This window comes from Pezoporus occidentalis, unplaced genomic scaffold (assembly GCF_034315485.1).
Source record: "Pezoporus occidentalis ecotype Australia unplaced genomic scaffold, CSIRO_AGI_Poc_V1 ctg310, whole genome shotgun sequence".
In the NCBI taxonomy this organism is placed as follows: Eukaryota; Metazoa; Chordata; class Aves; order Psittaciformes; family Psittacidae; genus Pezoporus; species Pezoporus occidentalis.
In genome coordinates this window covers 359,463-377,917 of record NW_026915053.1, presented here as the reverse complement: position 1 = coordinate 377,917, position 18,455 = coordinate 359,463, and the positions used below count along the sequence as shown (strand labels likewise).

Genomic DNA, 18,455 nt, shown 5'->3' with positions numbered 1-18,455 from the left:
ATTCCTCTCTTTATATCCAGTCTCTCTTAATACAATTTTACTACTCTGGTTGATTCTAAAGATGCAACGTTAACTATAGAAACAGCAGCAGAAAAGCATGTGGGGTACAAGACTTTTTTTTTTTGTGTTTTTTATACAAAAAAAAAAGAATTATTTTCGTTGCTTACAAAACATATGCAAAAGAAGCTAAAAAAAACAAAACAAAACAAAAAAAACCAACCCAAAGGCATTGCTATTTGTTCTACATAAAAAAAAAATCTCGTAACTAATGTTCTTTTTTTTTTCATTTAAAAAAGAAATATCAAGCTTAGGCACAATTTTGCTGCTGGCTGCTTGCGAACAAGCCAAGAGACCACGCCACCCCCTCCTAACTGAGTGATATGTATTGACTGGTCTGCACTTTATACTTAAGGCAATTTTTGTTTGCTTGCTTTTGACAAGGTGTGTGTTTTCCACCCCTTACGTCACGCCAGGATCCGTCCACGTGTGTCAGTATTAGCAGGACTAAAGTTTATGGGGAGAGAAGGTTGCAGGTCACCCCGAGGGTTTTCTTCCTACAGATCTCTGGATCCAGAAGAAGAAACAGATCTACAAATGGGAAAAGAAAAAGCCCAAAAGGCTGAAGTGAGAGAAACCCAAATGGGAACAAAACTGCTCCTCAAGCTCAAGGTCTCCTCCTGCTGCAGCCTTGTGCCTGCAGGAGTGAGCCCCAATGCTCGATGTGGCTGCAGCAGAGCCCAGACATGAACTCACTGAGCTGCCAAGACACCGGCTTTGGCTTTTGTCTTTTCAGGGCAGCCGCAGGTGCAGGGGATGTCAAAGAACCCCAGCCTGCTTTGGCTTGGAAGGGACCTTAAAGCTCCTCCACTTCCAACCCCTGTGGCCCTTCTCTGGACCGTCTCCAACAGGTCCACGTCCTTTGGGTACTGAGGACTCCAGAGCTGGATCAGGACTGCAGAAGGGGTCTTCCCAGAAGGCAGCAGAGGGGGAGAATCCCCTCCCTCGAGCTGATGCTCGCGCTCTGGGGATGCAGCCCAAGATACAATTGGTCTTCTGGGCCGCAAGTGCACACTGCCTGCACATGTCCACTCTTCCATCCACCAGTACCCCAAGGCCTTCTCACTCCCTTCATCCCCCAACCTGTATTGCTAGCCAGCCCAGGGCCAGCACCCTGCACTTGGCCTTGTTGAACCTCCTAAGGTTCACATGGGCTCACTTCTCGAGCTTGTCCAAGGCCCTCTGGATGCATCCCATCCCTCCAGCGTGTCACCTGCACCATTCAGCCTGGTGCCACATGCCCTAGGGTGTGCTGGAGCTGCAAGCTGACACACTGCAGCACAGGACCCACTGTTCCTGATCTCCTCAATCCCCCCCCAGACATCCCTGCACCCCTGAGGCCAAATGGGGTCAGTTAATGCTGGGCAAGCACAGGCTTCCCTTAGACATGGGGTCAGCACAAAGCCTGCATCTGCCACGGTCTCGCTGGAAGAATTTCACCTTCTGGGTCTTGGCATTTCTGGGACCTGCTCATTCCCTCCCATAGGTTCACCAGGAAAAGGAGCTGCTGGTTTCCAGAAGCCAAATGGGGCAGGGCTGGGAGGGACAGAGCAGAGGTGGGTTCACCCAGGGTAGTGCAAGCATCAAATCCCTCTGTCTCGCCTACAGGGCTGCACCTCTCTCATGGGGCAGAGGCTTTGGGTCTCCCCAGACAAGCAAAAGACATGCACATGCAAGTCATTTACTGAAAGTCAATTAGGAAGGACACCAGTTCATGCCAAACGAATGGGGCCTGAGCATCCATCCAGCATGCACTGGCAGTGGGTTCGACCCACAGTGGGGTGCTGGGATCAGAGGGTGAGGGATGATACCTTTACATGTGTCCAACAGGGTTGTGACCATCTCCTAGACCAGGATGTGAAGCTGAAAGTGTCATCTGGGGGTCTCCTACTACTCCGGACACTTTCTCTTCTTCCCGACGCTTCAAGCAGGCTGCTTTAGGGTTCAGATTGCGCTCTATGCCAAAAAACATCAAGGGAAGGAGGGAGGGAGGGAATGAAGCAACCTCAGTTTGTGCAACAGCATCACGCGCGCCAGCAGCATCCAAAAGAGAGAGCAAGGACAGAGTCCCAGGACAGACAGATGGGACCATGCGAGGAAACCACCTCAGTGCAAGCTGCTCTTTGCCTGCTGCTCCTTGCAGTGGCTGCAGGAACTTGGCCAGACCCCTGGTAATAAAGCAGAACCCCACGCCCGGCTCAGACACCATGCCCATTGAAACATGTCCTTGCTTAGAGAGAGAGAACCCCAAGCGCCTCGGCCAGCTCTCGGAGTTGAGGACTGAGTTTTCCAAAGCTGCTTAATGGAATGCAGAGGCCAAATTCCCATTAAGCAGGAAAGGGGGGTGGCCAGAGCGGCCTGGAATCCACCCCAGGGCCAGGGCTTTGGAAAGCTCCACCAGTGCAAACAGCAGGAGTCACAACAGAGATGGACACACACACAGAGACATGGAGGGGAGGGGTGGGGGGGGAAGAGAAAGGCCCCGAAAGGCACCTGCAGCTGTTACCATACCTCGTACTTGCTGCTCCAGGCCCAGAATGACCTGCACCGCTTGCTGTAGGATGATCAGTTTGGTCTGTGCTTTGTCCGTTTTTAAGTGCATCTGACACATGCGTCCCAGTTCTTTAAAGGCCTCGTTAATGTCCCGCACACGCACCCTTTCCCTGGCGTTATTGGCCATTCTCCTCTCCCGGTCCCTCAGATCTTTGTCCTCCAGTGACAAGGCCTCGTCTGTACTGCTGGGTTCATAGCACCACAGGGATTAGTTAGGGGGGTGGGAGCGGGGAGGGAGGGGGGCTCTACGTTGCCGTGCTGGTAGTGCTGCTGGTGTCCACTGCAAACGGCTCAAACAGCCTCACTCTGCAAAGCCAATTCGTCCTGGGTGCTTCCTGGAGCACCCTCTGTGAGCCACAGCAAGGTGCTGCCAGCACGGGGCCGGAGGGTGCTGCCAGGGGTGAGAGCGGGCAGGGGATGCAGTCTCAGCACCCACACTTTCTCCTCTCTGCACAACTTTGCCTTCCTGCTTGGTTTTGGCTGAAAACCCAAAAGTTCAGGGGGGGTTCCGCAGCCAAAACCATCAGGTTCCATCTCCCAAGGAAAGGCTTTTTGGCAGACAGCAAATCTCTGCTTGTGAGATTTCCGTCAGAAATCACATCTGCGGCAAAATCATGGAATGGGTTGGGTTGGAAGGGACCTTAAAGCTCCTCCAGCTCCAACCCCCTGCCACGGGCAGGGACCCCTTCCACTGGAGCAGCTTGCTCCAAGCCCCTGTGTCCAACCTGCCCTTGAACACTGCCAGGGATGGGGCAGCCACAGCTTCCCTGGGCACCCTGTGCCACTGAAGGTGCTTTGGGCAGCCAGACCCAGACTTTCTTATGGGTGCAGCAGCAGGGGCCAGATCCAAGTGCTCCAGCTGCTGCTGAGCATCAGTCGCACGCAGACACTGAATCCAGATCCTTCCACCCAGCAAACTCACACTGGAAGGCGTTGATTTTCCTTTCCAGGCACTGTCAGGAGTTCTGGGAGAGCCTCCACCACTGGCAGCACTCCAGGGGTGCCCAAAACAGGCAGGGATTGGGAGGGCAAAGGCAGAGTTGTGCTGGCAGCATCTTAAAGGGCAGCCTGGCCTGCAGCCCGTCCCCTGCACACCCCAGTTTAGGGTACAGACGACCTTCTCCCCCAGAGCAAAAACTGTTGCAGTAAAGACCCCTATCTGAGGAGGGTCCCTGGGTGAGACCTGGCACTGGGACAGACCTTGGCCTTCGGCTCCAGGGGAGCCATGTGGGGATGAGCCTTCACCAAAGAGTCAGAGCCTTCAGATGGTCCCAAGTGTGTGAATGGGGAGCAAGGGCTCCCCAGGCAAACATCTGCCTATGTGGGACAGGAAGCTGCCCACTGTCAACGCCTGCATCCTCTCCATGCTGTCTTGTCCCTGCCTGCGTCCCCTCCTCACTGCCACCTTCTCGCCAGCAGGTCCAGGATGGCCAGAACCCTGGCTGATGGCTCCCTTCAGCAGGGACACAGCTCCAGCAGCAGCTGTGCAGGATGGGGCCATCTCCCTGCCACCAGCCAGTGGTTTGCATGGCCCCTGCAGGGTCACAGAACCACAGAATAGTCTGGGTTGGATGGAACCTTCAAAGCTCATCCAGTGCAACCCTGCTGCAATGAGCAGGGACATCTTCACCTACACCAGGTTGCCCAGAACCACATCCAGCCTGGCCTGGATGTCTCCAGGGATGGGGCATCCATCACCTCTCTGTGCAACCTGTGCCAGTGTTTCACCACCCTCATTGTAAAGAATTTCTTCCTCGCATCCAGCCTGAATCTCCCTCTTTTAGTTTAAAACCATCACCCCTTATCCTATCCAAGTTACATCCTTCAGGTTATAAGGACGTTCAGTGAACTTGCGCCCTGCTCAAAGGGGGCACTGACCTGCCTGGCCGCCTTCAAAACCCATTCCCTTCCTTCCCTGTTAGCGCCTGATGGCACAAGGAGGATCCTGGCAGCCCCCAGCTGGGACCCAACGACCTCAATTCCACAGCAGCGATGCAGGAGGGGATGTGGGACTTGACTTCCCTCCTTGCAAAGCAGCCTGAAGGCCAAAGCTGCCTGCACCAAGGCCGGCGGCGGCAGCAGCGTGCGGGGCTCGGCTCGCTTCCCTCCAGGAAGGGTTTAAAAAGGGACAAGCGTGGGAGACCAAAGTGAACACGGTGCCAACTCTGCCTGCCCCTGCCCCTGCCCCCCGCCGCCCCGTGGCTCCTGCCTCACTCCGCAAGCAGCAAGTAGAAGGTAGAGAGTGGGACCCCCGAGAGGTCACGGCTGGGGACTGTCTGTAGGAGATCGGAAAGAACAGAACTGAGAAATAAAAACTGGAAATCCACAAAAAGCAAAAGGAAGGGGAATTACTAAAAAAAAATAAATAAAAAAACCAAAAGAGACAGGAAAAAAATATCCATGTTATGAAAGGCAAAAAATTACAAACTGAAGAGAGGCACAAAGGACTCCAACATCAATGCAACAGCAGAGGCCAGCAGAGAGGAGCACAGCCAGGCACAAACCAGCGATGGTGTTACAACAGCCTCTGCAGAGAGAAAGGGGGTTAACCTGCCACGGGAGCATGAGCATGCACTGCAGGATGCAGGAACCAAGCAGCAAAGGCCTCCGGAGTGGGAAGCCAAAGCCTTCCGCTTCCCCTCCCACTGGGACACGGGGAAGCACTGCTGGCTGAGGGGGATGCACAAGTGGGAAGGACAGAGGGAGGGAGAGAAGAGAAGGAAGGAAAGGAAGGAAAGGAGGAAAGGAAAGGAAAGGAAAGGAAAGGAAAGGAAAGGAAAGGAAAGGAAAGGAAAGGAAAGGAAAGGAAAGGAAAGGAAAGGAAAGGAAAGGAAAGGAAAGGAAAGGAGAAAGGAGAAATGGGAAGGGGAAAGGGGGAGGAAAAAAAGGAAAAGGAAAAGAGGGAGGGAAAGGAGGGAGGGAAGGAAGCGTCTCCATGCCGCTGCCCCTCCATGGCTCCAGCGAGGTGTTCCTGGGTGCCCACAGCCATGGGGCTGGGAGTGCAGAGCCCTGTGCTGGGCTGGCCAGCGGGGATGGGGCATCGCCCGCTGCTGGGAGCAGAGCCTGGCTCTGTGCTTGGAGCAGAGGCATCAGATCTGCATCCCCTATGCGAAACGTGGGTTTTTTTTTGTTGTACTCCCCCATTTTGGGGGGCAAGCAGCTGAACCAAACACCTTGCTGCAGGAGAGCGAGGACGGTGCGGGTACCCCCGCGGGGCCTGGCATGCAGCACACGCGGCGGCAGCGGGGGGGCGAAGGAGCAAACAGCAGGGATCCAAACCGGGTTAAAAACCAAATACTTAAAATAATAAAAGAAACCAAAAAAAAAAAAAAAGAGGCAAAAAAAAACCAAACAGGACATCGACAGCCTCGAGAACCCAAGGCCACAGGGCAGAGAGACAGTGCAAGGCACCAGAGCACATGTGTCACAGGAGACAGACAGACAGCCCCGTGCCGATCAGATACGTCAAATATCACCACTCCGGGACCCTCACTGACCTCTAACTTGTTGCTCCAGGTTCAGTATGACTGATACGGCCTGGTGGAGGATTAGCAGTTTGGTCTGCGGTTTTTCGCTGTTTAGGTGGAGTTGGCACATGCGTCCGAGCTCTTTAAAGGCCTCGTTGATGTCACGGACCCGCAGGCGCTCACGGGCATTATTGGCGACCCTCCTTTCTCTCTCTCTCTCGGCTTTTTGCTCTGGGGGAAGAAGATCGTCCTCCTCATCCTCATCTTGACTAATGGTTTAAAATAAGAACGAGACAGGGACATTCCTCGCGTGCACTCTCAGCACTGGTCAACTCACAGAAAAGCAACACACATCCGAGGCACCGAGACACCGCACCCCACGCGTGCTCAGGCACGGGGTCTTTACACAGAAGCCATTCAGGTTCTTCTTCTGCCTCTGTTTTGGGGTCTGTTTGGTTTTAAACGACACAGAAAGAAACCACAAAGCGACTTAAGGCCTGAGCTTGTTGCTGGCAGCTTGTAAGGTGGCCTGGATAAAGTGTAAGGGGCAACACTGGTGCCCCAAGCTGGTGTTTTGGGAAGCTGCAGCCCTCTGCCTCCAGGCCAGGAGGTGGCTGCAGTGTGGAGAAGCAGGGCTGGCGCTGCCCCTTTGGGCAGCAGCACCCTGGTGAGGTCTCCGAGCTGAGGGTGAGGTTGCAGACAAGCCAGCACGCAGGGAAGCCTCAACGTGCTCCACTGCCACATACCTGACTGGATGTGACAGAGGATACAAGAGCCCAGAGCCAACAGTGGAGATGACCAGAGGCAGGGAGGAGGTCAAAAGCTTCCCAGCCCCTGGCTGAGGGCAGTTGAGCATTAGGTCCCTTCTAGTCCTTCCCATGCATGGCCACAAGCAAAGCTCCAAGAGACCACGCAGTGAGTGCAGTTTGTGTGGGTAAAGGCACAAGCCCTCTGCTTTAGGAGCACGAGGAAGCCCTGAGGCCACGGGGATGGAGGCCAGCAGCAAAGGATGGCAGGGCCCCTTCCCCAACAGCGGGAGCCCAGGCTGGGCCATCCCTGTGTGAGGACACTCAAGGCTCCTGTGGTGGGTCTGTGCCATAGGAAGATCCCTGGCCACAGCAGGCTGAGCCCAGTGCCCAGGGATCACTATGGCTGTACCCCAGCCTGGTTACGTGTAAGTGAAGGGAGAGACCTGTTCAAAGAGCACCTTGTTCTGTTCCTGGAGGGTTTCAGCTCCTTCTTCTCCTCTTCGGAGTTATCTGCCACCGACGTGTTCTCCTCGTCCTCCTTCTCTTCCCTCTTTATTTCACTGGTTCCCGAGGAGACACTGCTTCGCCCCAGCCCCCCTGACAAGCCTGCTGAGGGAAGCAGAGCCACACATGGAAGGTTGGAGGAGCCTGACCCCCACAGAGTCCCCAGGCCCTGCTCCTGTTGCACTGCATCCCCAGCATGTGGCCTCCCAGCCTCATCCTGCATTGCTGCTCTGCAGGAAAAGGAGTTACTGGGGTGCTGGCTCTGCCCTGCCACCACTCCCTGCTCTTCTCCTGCCCACCTTCCAGGTCCAACCTCGTTCAGCAGAGCAGGACCCAGTGGCTCTGTGCACCCAGAGCTGGCAGAAGGGGCAGGAACACTTAGGCTAAACCTCTGGAAAAGGCTCAAGGCAGGAACAGCCCTGGGGATGCTGCAAAGAAGCACCAGCCTTGCAAGAGCACCCATATCCACCCCTCCCAGGCTGCTGCTGCACAGGGCTGGACCTAACGGGTGACCTGAATCTCCCCTGTGGCAGGCAAGCCCCAAGCATGCAGGTGAGCAGAGCTGCCTTACCGCTGTACGTGTCCTGCTGCCTGTTGAGGTCGGGGAGGGAGCTGGGCTGTGATGGAAGTGTAACGTGGTTGTGGAGCATGTTGGGGTTGCTGGACAACCCATCTTCGGGGTGACCTCCTCCCACCTACAGCAGAACAGGCAGAGCAAGCCTTGAGAGGGGGGAAGCAGCATGGCCAGTGGGGATGGGCACAGTCACGCCGAGCACCTATGCTGAGCAGGCTGAGGTGCAGCCACATGCCCTCCCCACACACTCCCACTATCCAGGCTGCAGGCATGCAGGAGGGAAGAGCCAACTTGCTCCGTGGCACGGGCACTGCAGGTCAGCTGCACCAAGCAGAGACCCCAACAGTGCTGCTTCCCCCTTACTCGCTTAGTAGCTGAGTCTGGGGAGCTCAGGAGGGAAGCACATGTGGTTCTTTAGAGGGACTGGAGATGTGTTACTGCTTGCTGCAGTAGGAAACCAGCTCTCCTGTGGTCACCAGCCTCTGGACAATGGGGACCCCAGCATCCATGTGCTCAAGGCACCCAGGACCTGTCGTGCTCTGTGGAGCCCAAAAGAGCCATCACACATCAGCACTCCCCATGTGCATAGCAGGATGTGGTGCCAGCCTGAATGGTTGGCAGCTGAGAAGTCCTGGCAATACCTGGCTCTCTATACCTGTGCAGATCTATACCTGGTGCCTCTGTACTTCTCTATACCTGGTGCCCTACACCAGATCTCTCTCCTCCTTCCTGCACATCCCAAGGACAGCTTGAAGCTGTTTTGAGGGATTTCCATCCATCTTAGAGGGAAAGAAGAAGAGCTTTCACCAATTCTGCCTGTCCTGAGAAGGGGCATGAGCAAGTGGCATGAGGGAGCTTGTGCCCGAGAGCCACCACTGTCCTTGGTGTTGATCCAACCCTCTTGCATGAATGGGGTGAGACACCGCATGTCACCCATTCCAAGCTGTCACCAGCTGACCCAGCCTGGACCTCACTGAGCTCTTCTCACAACAAAGGCAACAAGGCCAGGCCGGATGGGGCTCAGAGCAAGCTGCTCCAGTGGAAGGTTTCCCTGCCCGTGGCAGCGGTTGAAGCTGGAGGAGCTTTAAGGTCCCTTCCAACCCAAACCACTCTGATCTTCTGACTCCTCTGGATGCAGACACCCTGCCACAAGGGTCCCCAGCATGTCCCCGCCAGCTGCCCCCATGCTTCCACACTTACCAGGCTCGGGTGCCTGTTCCCCAGGGACATGACTGAGGCCGGGAAGGCCTGGCCCAGGCTGCCCACGGTGGCACTGTGGGCTGGTGCTGAGCCCAGAAGCCCGTGCATGTCCCCGTGGTTGCTCGGCATGGCGGCTGTCTGGCCCACAGCGTGATTCCTCAGCACGTGGATGGCTTCATCCAACCTGTCTTCCATTTTGTTTTGCTTGAAGGACAGGACAGAGATACACAGCTACGTTAATGCCTATAAAGCCAGCAACCCACTACAGCTCTGCGTGCTGGTGGCAGTCATGCACTCAGCTACTGCAAGGCAGGGGAGAAACAACCCCTGGGGAAGTCAGTGGCATCCCCTAAAGGCACAAGGGGTCACACAAGTGGAACTGGGTTTCTTCAGCCTGGAGAAGAGAAAGCTCCTGAAGGGGAGACCTGAGAGCAGCTCCACTGCCTAAAGGGGCTGCAGGAAACCTGGAGAGGGGCTTTGGGCAAGGGCCTGTAGGGACAGGCCAAGGGGAATGGCTTGAACCTGCCCCAGGGGAGACTGAGATGAGCTCTTAGGCAGAAGCTCTTCCCTGGGAGGGTGCCGAGGTGCTGGCACAGGGTGCCCAGAGAAGCTGTGGCTGCCCCATCCCTGGCAGTGCTCAAGGCCAGGTTGGACACAGGGGCTTGGAGCAAGCTGCTCCAGTGGAAGGGGTCCCTGCCCGTGGCAGGGGTTGGGGCTGGAGGAGCTTTGAGGTCCCTTCCAACCCAACTCATTCCATGATTCTGTGATTCTGTAACTGCTCAGGAAAGGGAGGCAAAAACTGGACAGACCCACAGGGTCCAACTCTACTGCAGTGCCCAGCTCTGTTGCTTTCGACCATGTGTCCATCTATCAACTAACCACCTTCCTCTTACCCAAGTCCTTTACTAGGCATGCAAGGGATGGAACAGAAAAGGAGAAGACAGACCTTTAAGCGACACTTACTAAAGTGTGGAGGCTCCCTTCGTAGCTGGGAGATAAGGCACCCTGTCCGCTTGCCCGTGACCACTGAGATGTGCCTGTGAACAAACAGGGAGAGCTTGGGACCGGGCACAGCTGCCACTAGATGGTGCTGGGAGCTGGGCCACCATGGCACGTGTGGCACCCCATGGGCCACCACTCATCAGCAGACACTGAGCTCAGGCCCCTACAGTGGGCTCATTTCTGCTCTGCATCAGCAGGACACTGAGCTTGGGCCTTCAGACCTCCAGAGGTTTTTTAGGTGTGAGTAAGCTTGCTGGGGGCAGCAGCCTGGGGGGTGATGCTGCTCCACACCCCGAGCACTGCACTGAAAGGAGACCTCTGCCACCAGATGGGAGCAGAGATGGGCTTTCATCCATTGGCTGCTTCTCGCTTCCCACTGCTCTCCTCCCATGGCAGACAAAACCAGGCATGAACCATCCGAGATGGGATGCTCAGGATGCTTGGGACAGGGTCTGTCTGAAGGGTAGGAGCAGGTCCCCTTGGGTGGCAGCAATGCTTTAACTCAAGCAGAGCCACCTGCCCCTTATACAGGGGCAAAAAACAGTGCAGGCACAGCCGTTTGCAGCAGGCAGGCACTGCTTGGCCCCAAAAAGGGGGAAAGCTCCAATCCACTAAAGCAGCCAGACATGTGGCTTCACAGGGCCATTTAAAGAGCATCTTCCTGTCTTCTTGTCCTTCCTCATCACTCCCCTACATTTAAAAGTGAAGTGGACTTGGCAAGATTGCCCCAAGTGTCTTTAATGAGGGTTTGGGGCTGCCTGGGGAAGTACACAGCCATGGATCTCTTGAAAGCAAACCTGACATCCCCCTTTGTGCAAAAATCAGTGGTTTTCACCCACCTGCAAGGCCCTGAGGGGAGCCGACCGGTGTGGAGGGGTTGGAGGAGAAGTTATTGCTAGAGTGATCCGGGGAGTAAATCTGGAGTGAGAGAAGCAGGATCTGGTCAGCAGCACCCACCCTGCCACGGCTCAGCCCTCCCCAAGCCAGGTGCAGCAGGACCACCGAGGGTAGCCCATTCCCATACCCACACCCCACAGCTCCCCCAGGAGAGCCAGGGCCCCTCTGTCCCCACTGCACAGCTCCAGCCTCTGCTCTTCGGGTCCCACCTTGGAGGAAAGCAAGAGCCCCAAGAAATCACTGCAGGGTACAGAAACAAAGGTCCCTGCATTGAACAGGAGAGAGGCAACCCCAAGCTCTGAGAGCCCAGTGGGACCAGTGCCCTCCAGTTTGAACCCGCACATGCAGGCCCAGCGCTACTGGGACTTGCAAGTCCTGGTAGGAGGGTCATGTAGGATCTGGCCAGACCAGCACCAGGCTGGATGGCTGCGGAGCTGGCTCATGGGCAGGGCCACCGTAACATCCCGTGCCTCAGTTTCCCCATCTGCCAAGAAGGGGTGTTGCAAAGCACCAGGCCTCAGGATGGCAGCACATCGAGGGGGGAAAATCCTCCCCGAGAGGCTGTTTGGCATGCATCCACCCAAACCTTTCAATGTCTCCATGCTGCCTGCTGCCTCCAGGCTCCCTCTTACAGAGGGAAGGGGCAGTGCTGCAACAAAGCAGGGATGGGGCCAAGGGGCTGCAGAAGCTCTTACTGAAGCTAGTGCCTTCCCGAGCGCATCTCCTGAGCTCCCAGCTGTGGTTCCTCTGTTACCTGTCGAGAGAGGACACAGATGTCACTGCCGGGCTGCCAGGACAAGGCACCTGCACAAGACCTTCTCTGGGGTCACCTGCTCTGAGTGTTACTGCTTTGCTTGGAAATGAAAGGGATTCTTTATAAGATGCTGTTGAAGGTGCATGAAGGTGTTGATGGTGTCATGCTACCAACAGCGATGTTTCTGCTGCAGCACGGCTCGTATTTCATGGGGCACCTTAAATCTCTACCAACCCAAACTTGCTTTCCCTCCTCTAAACAAGAGGGTTTCTACGAATCAAGGTCAGGATCTTCACTTCCTGGGGAATAGGAATTCATTCCAGTAACAGGTTTTGTAACAGGTTCAGCAGGGTTAGAGATGAAAGCACTCGGGGGTTTAACACGGTACCCAAACACAACACAAACGCTCCCAGTCTGGATGCAGATGAACAGCTTCACACGTTCCCCTGCCTCTCCACAACGCAGGTGCAAACCCCACCACTCACTTCAGCCAAGGCACCTCCAGGAGACAATGTCCCAGGTCCTGGTCTCCTCCCAGATCCACCAAGGCAGGTGGAAACCCCCAACCCTGTCTCCTTGCTACTGCTTGCCCAGGTATCCAGCAGCAGTAACCTCACTGTGCCTCTTCCTCAAGCAGTAACCCCATGCAGGGTTAAAAAGGGCATGAAATAAGAGTGTGCATCCATCAGACACAGCTATTGCAGCCTCAGAGGTTTGCACAGGACTTTAAATCTTCCCCATAAGCCTCTGCATGGCAGTGGAGAAGGGAGGGGGGGGGTCATGCTGAGGACCATCCCATGGCTCGGGGCCATTCGTACGTACCCATCATGCTGTCCGTGCCACTGATGGGAGGCGTGTGACTGGAGACACCGTATGGCGTGGAGGCAGAGGAAAAGCCAGACACGGAGGGGAGCCCGCCGTTAACCTCCCCTGAATGCAGCTGGTAGTTCTGGCAGAGACAGGGGAGAAGGGTCAGAGCCTCAAAAGGCATCAGCATCCAGGCCAGGACCCTGCTCCTCCCTGTGGGCAGCCACCCCGAGCTGCCAGCCCCAGGACAAGGGGACCCGTTGTCACTGGCTGGCTGAGGGACAAGGCACCCAGCGTGGGGACCCGTTACCATGCGCTCGTGCTGGTGTAAACTGTTGAAGCCGCTGGCTGGTGGGAGTGGGGAGGAGGAGCTGCCCAGCATGGCACCGTAACTCGACTGGCTCAAGGCACCAGGAGAACTCCACAGGTCTGCTGAGTTATGGAGCCCGTCTGGAAGGAAAAGCAGAGCTGAGCAGGGCAGAGATGCTCCAAGTGTTCCCCAGCCCATGCACGGGGAGGGCAGCCCAGGCTGAGGGGCTGCATCTGTCCCCATCGCGTCTGAGCATCACCTCCTGAGCAGATTGGAGCCATTCCAGGGCTCCTCTGTGCCTCATGCACTCCTGCCCCAAACTCCCTCCAGTTCTTCCTGTCACCCGTAATGGGCCTGGCAGCCCCTGCTCTGTCCGGCTTGCAGGACACTGGGGTTGTTAATAACTCACCTGCCATATAAAAGGCTCCGGGATACACAGTGCTGGGAGGTTTCGAGGGAGTATATCCAGCTGGATCCCTGCTGTAGTCATCACCTGAGTTGGATGGATACACCTGCAGAGCAGCAAAGAGGTTGAAGAGAAGAGCCTGGCCACTCCACGGCCCCACATCCTCCCTATGGGGACAGAGTCAACCCCTTCATAGAAATCAGCCTCTGACTCGAGGGGAAACTGAGGCCTGAGTGGACCTTGAATGGCTTTTTTGTTTTCACAGAATCCCAGCCTGGTTTGGGTTGGAAAGGACCTTGAAGCTCATCCAGTTCCAACCTCCTGCCATGGGCAGGGACCCCTTCCACTGGAGCAGCTTGCTCCAAGCCCCTGTGTCCAACCTGGCCTTGAACACTGCCAGGGATGGGGCAGCCACAGCTTTTCAGGGCCAATTGTCCTCCTAAATCCACCACCCTCGAAAGCTCTGACTGAAAATCACCTTGTGCCAGTGCAAAAAGCAGCACGCAAAGAAACTGAAACGCCCCTCAAAATGACATCAGCACTTCTGGTTACACCTTATTTTCATCCCCATTGATTCATTCTGAAACCACTAATAGTGGTTTTTGGTTTTTTTTTTCCTTCAATACCCACGAAAGCATTGCTCTGCCTGGAAGACACAGCTCTCTGCAAAGGAAACCTGCCCTCAGTTTCTCTTTCCCCACACCCAGGCAGATCCCTCCGAGCTGAGGTCCTCACCCAGCAAGAAGGGGCAGAATTGTCCTCTATTACTGGAACTGCCCAGAACACCAAGAGTTCCTTCTTGGTGGTGGTGCAATAGAAAACAAGCTCTCAAAAGCAGCAGCAGTTGCACTTTAATACATCACTTCATTTTCCCCTGCCAGTTCAGGTTCCTGCCTCTTACAGCAGCTTCCCTTGGAGCTGGGGGTGTACAGAGAGCCCCAGGGACAACCCCTGCCCCTCGCACTGAGCATCTTCTGGCAGCGGGTGGCTGCAACCATGGTGCACCAAGGAGCTGAAGGCAACTTGCGGGCATCGGAGCTACAGGGAAATGTGGGAAATACAGAAAAGAAAGGGCAATTTCTGTCTGAGGAGCAGCTCAGGGAGGGGATCCTGCCCCTCTGCTGTGCTCTGGGGAGAGCCCCCTGCAGCCTTGATCCAGCTCTGGGGCAGCAGCACAAGAGGGACGTGGGGCTGCTGGAGTGAGATCAGAGGAGGCCATGGAGATGCTGCAAGGGCTGGAGCAGCTCTGCTCTGGAGCCAGGCTGAGAGAGCTGGGCTGGGGCAGCCTGGAGAAGAGAAGGCTCCTGAAGGGGAGACCTTAGAGCAGCTCAACTGCCTAAAGGAGCGGCAGGAAAGCTGGAGAGGGGCTTGGGACAAGGGCCTGTAGGGACAGGCCAAGGGGAATGGCTTGAACCTGCCCGAGGGGAGACTGAGATGAGCTCTTAGGCAGAAGCTCTTCCCTGGGAGGGTGCCGAGGTGCTGGCACAGGGTGCCCAGAGAAGCTGTGGCTGCCCCATCCCTGGCAGTGTTCAAGGGCAGGTTGGACACAGGGGCTTGGAGCAAGCTGCTCCAGTGGAAGGGGTCCCTGCCCATGGCAGGGGTTGGAGCTGGAGGAGCTTTAAGTTCCCTTCAACCCAACCCAGGCTGGGATTCTATGAAATAAAGAGTGGGGGAAGGGAAACTCCTGACAGACGCTGGCAGCTGCCTCCATCCCTCACTCAAAGAAGAAAATCCACATCCCTCGGCCCTTGCTCACCGGTGCAGGGCAGCGCTCGGGTGAGGTGGGCGCAGGGAGCCGCACGTGGGCACCACGTGTGGCCGGGGAGAGCAGGGGAATGGAGGAGGCCGCAGGGAAGACTCCGGTAAATTGCCCTTTCCTATCATTTGATTAAATGGCGGGAGCTGGGACCGGGAATCGACTGGAGCACGTCTAATAGCCCCGCGCCATCTGCCAGTGCCTGGCTCCCGGCCAGCGTGCAAGGCAGCTGTGCTGGAGCGGGGAAGGGGTGGGGGGAGCACATCCATTTCATCCATCCGGAGCGAAAATGAGGAGAATAAAAACAGCAGGGATGAGCGAAACGGGGGCTGCAAACCGCTCGGGAGCTCGCTCTGCCGTGTTATCCTCATCACCCCTGCGCCTTCCCCCATCTCCTGGCGGATGCGGGCGGAAAGGGGCAGGTTTCACCCTAGAAGCAGCCTCTGGCCCCTCCAAACCCCTCATGTCCCTGCTCAGTGCACAAAGCCACCTTAGCTCTGCCCGGCACCGAGCGAGGAGCATCCCCAGCCCCACGTGCGTGCGCTGGGAGCAGCCAGAGCCGGCGGCCGCCGGCCAAAGGCTGCAGGAAGCGGTAAATCACCAGCGCCAGGGCCCTGCTCCCCACCGCGCGCCCCAGCTCTGGCAGCAGCCTCAGGGACCTCCAGGTGAGGTCATTTCCTCCGCTCGGAGCTGCCAGCACGGCCAGAGAGCGGCTGGAGCAGCCCCAGCTCCGGGATGGAGCCGCAGGGCTCTGCGGCATCCTCCATCCCATCCCCCCCTTCCCTGCTTTTCTTGCTTAAATGGATGAACCGGGTGGGACCTGAAGCAGGCTGGAGCTGAACAGAGCCGGGGGCAGGCTGGGGGCTCCCGGGCAGAACCAGCTCCCAGGCACCGCGCTCGCTGTGGGAACCAAATCCTGCAGGAATCGACCTGCACAAAATCCCTCTCCCGGCTTCCTCCGGCCGCGGCGGGGGCTCGGGGGCCTCATCCAGCCCTGGGTCCTGTACCTGGACATGGCAGCCTGCGGGAAGCGCGGGCTCAAGCACTCCCCTTTCCAGCTCCCCATGGCAGGGAGGCTCAAAGGAAGGGGCTCCGTGCTCAGGGGCAGCTCACTGCCCAGCCCAGCAGCTGTTTCACACGAGCTCACCCCAAAGGGCCAGGCACAGCCTCTGCCCTCGCCACCTGGCAGCACCTTCACATCCCCAGCACAAAGGCTGGGGGAGACTGGATCGAGAGCAGCCCTGAGGAGAAGGGGCTGAGGGTGAGGAGAACCCCCCCGTGTGCTGGGCTGCATCCCCAGAGCGTGAGCAGCAGCTCAGGGAGGGGATCCTGCCCCTTTGCTGCAGTCTGGGGAGACCTCAGAGCAGCTCCAGTGCCTAAAGGGGCTGCAGGAAACCTGGAGAGGGGCTTTGGACAAGGGCCTGTAGGGACAGGCCAAGGGGAATGGCTTGAACCTGCCCCAGGGGAGACTGAGCTGAGCTCTTAGGCAGAAGCTCTTCCCTGTGAGGGTGCTGAGGCGCTGGCACAGGGTGCCCAGAGAAGCTGTGGCTGCCCCATCCCTGGCAGTGTTCAAGGCCAGGTTGGACACAGGGGCTTGGAGCAAGCTGCTCCAGTGGAAGGGGTCCCTCCCCGTGGCAGGGGTTGGAGCTGGAGGAGCTTTAAGGTCCCTTCAACCCAAACCAGGCTGGGGTTTTATCATCCCTCTTTACCCATCTCACACCATTAGTGCCTCTTGGTGACTCTGGCACAATCACCCCCTTTCAGCCACCCTCAACTACTGCAGCCACTGACCTCGGTGAGTTTTTCCAAGCAGCAAGGGAATTACACATTAAAGCACTTTATTTTAATAAGTTGCTGATTAACCTATTTATTTTGCATGGGGTCCAGTGATAACACGGGGCAGGCTCCTACGCAGGCAAGTGGGACAAGAAAGAGCCTTTGATCTGCTGCCTTTGAGGCCAGCAGCTCAGATCCACACTTCCCTAGCTGCATCCGTGAGGGTTTCTCTGCCCAGGTGTGGAAGTTCAAGCACAAACCAAGAAGCAAACAGAGGGCAGCGGGAAGAAGCAGCCCTGTGGTCAAGGGGCGCCTGAGGTGACAGCCTCCTGTGCTTCCTGAGCTGGAAAAGCCAGTGTGGAAGTGGTGGCTCTGACACGGAACGGGCTGAGTTTTGGCAGAGTGGTTCTTGCTGTTAGAACTGGGGCCCTTGAGGGCACAGGCAGGACAAGGGGCAGCACTCCCCACGGCCTTTGAAACCTGAGGCCAAACAAGGGCCATTTGTTGGAGGGATGTTTTCCCCACATGTCAACTGGGGTTTAAAAGCTCCGCATTTCACAGTGAAACTCGACACAGCGATGATAGGGATTCTGCTTCAAGCAGGTTTCCCCTCTTCAAACACAGACTCTTGAAGCAACTCAGCACTGCTGACTGGAGCTGGCTTCTGCATGATGTGGGTCTGTGTGAAGCCATCACCACCCTCCAGTCTGCAAGCCCAATCTGGCACGTCCTCGGTCCCCTCCTCTCCCTCCATCCTCCCAACATCAGCATCTCAGGGTCACACAGAATCATTGAATGGTTTGGGTTGAAGGGACCTTAAAGCTCATCCAGCTCCAACTCTGCCACGGGCAGGGACCCCTTCCACTGGAGCAGCTTGCTCCAAGCCCCTGTGTCCAACCTGGCCTTGAGCACTGCCAGGGATGGGGCAGCCACAGCTTCTCTGGGCACCCTGTGCCAGCGCCTCAGCACCCTCACAGGGAAGAGCTTCTGCCTAAGAGCTCAGCTCAGTCTCCCCTCGGGCAGGTTAAAGCCATTCCCCTTGGCCTGTCCCTACAGGCCCTTGTCCCAAGCCCCTCTCCAGGTTTCCTGCAGCCCCTTAGGCACTGGAGCTGCTCTCAGGTCTCCTCTTCAGGAGCCTTCTCTTCTCCAGACTGCCCCAGCCCAGCTCTCCCAGCTCCACCGTTTGCCTCCTGTGTCCATCTCTTAAGGCAGAGCCTGTTGTAGAGGTTGCAGACCAGGCTTTGCGCTACCAGCAAGTGAACCCCCCAGCACGAGGCTTCCCCCACGCTGGATGGACACCCACGGGTGCTCCCTGGGGAATGGGGGTGGTGTGGCACACTTGGGAGAGGGCAGATCTCCAGCACAGCCCCAGCCTGGGCTCCTCGCCTGCAGGGCAGAGCCTGCCCGTCCCCCTGCAAGCACGCAAACGCTCCGGTGAGGAATGCAGCCAGACGCAGGCCTGCAGGAACCCTCCAGCCCGCTCCAATTAGCTTTCCTGGAGATCCCATTACTTCTGGCCACAAAGACATTGTTCAGTTTATTCCCCTGTAACAGCCGCAGGAGCATGGCTAACATATTCCTACAGCCTGCTCGGCTTGCCTATAAAACAGCCCAGGCAGTGCACACACCTGGAGCAGCCCCAG

General features: G+C 56.9%; 2 protein-coding genes across 18 annotated transcripts in view; both read right to left on the bottom strand.

Moving 5' to 3' along the window:
• Nucleotides 1-22: 22 nt before the first annotated feature.
• The window catches only part of TCF3 (transcription factor 3), a 69,296-nt gene continuing 50,863 nt past the window's right edge, over nucleotides 23-18,455 (bottom strand). For 3 of the 15 annotated variants that reach the window (XM_062628191.1, XM_062628203.1, XM_062628192.1), the window contains 12 exons: nucleotides 13,284-13,386; nucleotides 12,875-13,014; nucleotides 12,580-12,706; nucleotides 11,699-11,757; nucleotides 10,946-11,024; nucleotides 10,068-10,141; nucleotides 9,105-9,308; nucleotides 7,902-8,025; nucleotides 7,270-7,435; nucleotides 2,569-2,795; nucleotides 1,869-2,013; nucleotides 23-588 (listed from right to left, as the gene is read on the bottom strand). In XM_062628191.1, coding sequence (XP_062484175.1) covers nucleotides 1,871-2,013; nucleotides 2,569-2,795; nucleotides 7,270-7,435; nucleotides 7,902-8,025; nucleotides 9,105-9,308; nucleotides 10,068-10,141; nucleotides 10,946-11,024; nucleotides 11,699-11,757; nucleotides 12,580-12,706; nucleotides 12,875-13,014; nucleotides 13,284-13,386 — 1,446 coding nt within the window. In that variant the 3' untranslated portion in view covers nucleotides 23-588; nucleotides 1,869-1,870. Of the gene's footprint in view, nucleotides 589-1,868; nucleotides 2,014-2,568; nucleotides 2,796-6,107; nucleotides 6,347-7,269; nucleotides 7,436-7,901; nucleotides 8,026-9,104; nucleotides 9,309-10,067; nucleotides 10,142-10,945; nucleotides 11,025-11,698; nucleotides 11,758-12,579; nucleotides 12,707-12,874; nucleotides 13,015-13,283; nucleotides 13,387-18,455 lie in introns of those variants that run through there. The other 12 variants (XM_062628194.1, XM_062628204.1, XM_062628197.1 and 9 more) reach the window with 10 other exon arrangements.
• ATP8B3 (ATPase phospholipid transporting 8B3) overlaps nucleotides 17,705-18,455 on the bottom strand; it is a 165,470-nt gene continuing 164,719 nt past the window's right edge. For all 3 annotated transcript variants that reach the window (XM_062628187.1, XM_062628189.1, XM_062628190.1), the window contains one exon: nucleotides 17,705-17,773. The gene's annotated coding sequence lies outside the window, so the exon portion shown is untranslated. The remainder of the gene's footprint in view (nucleotides 17,774-18,455) is intronic.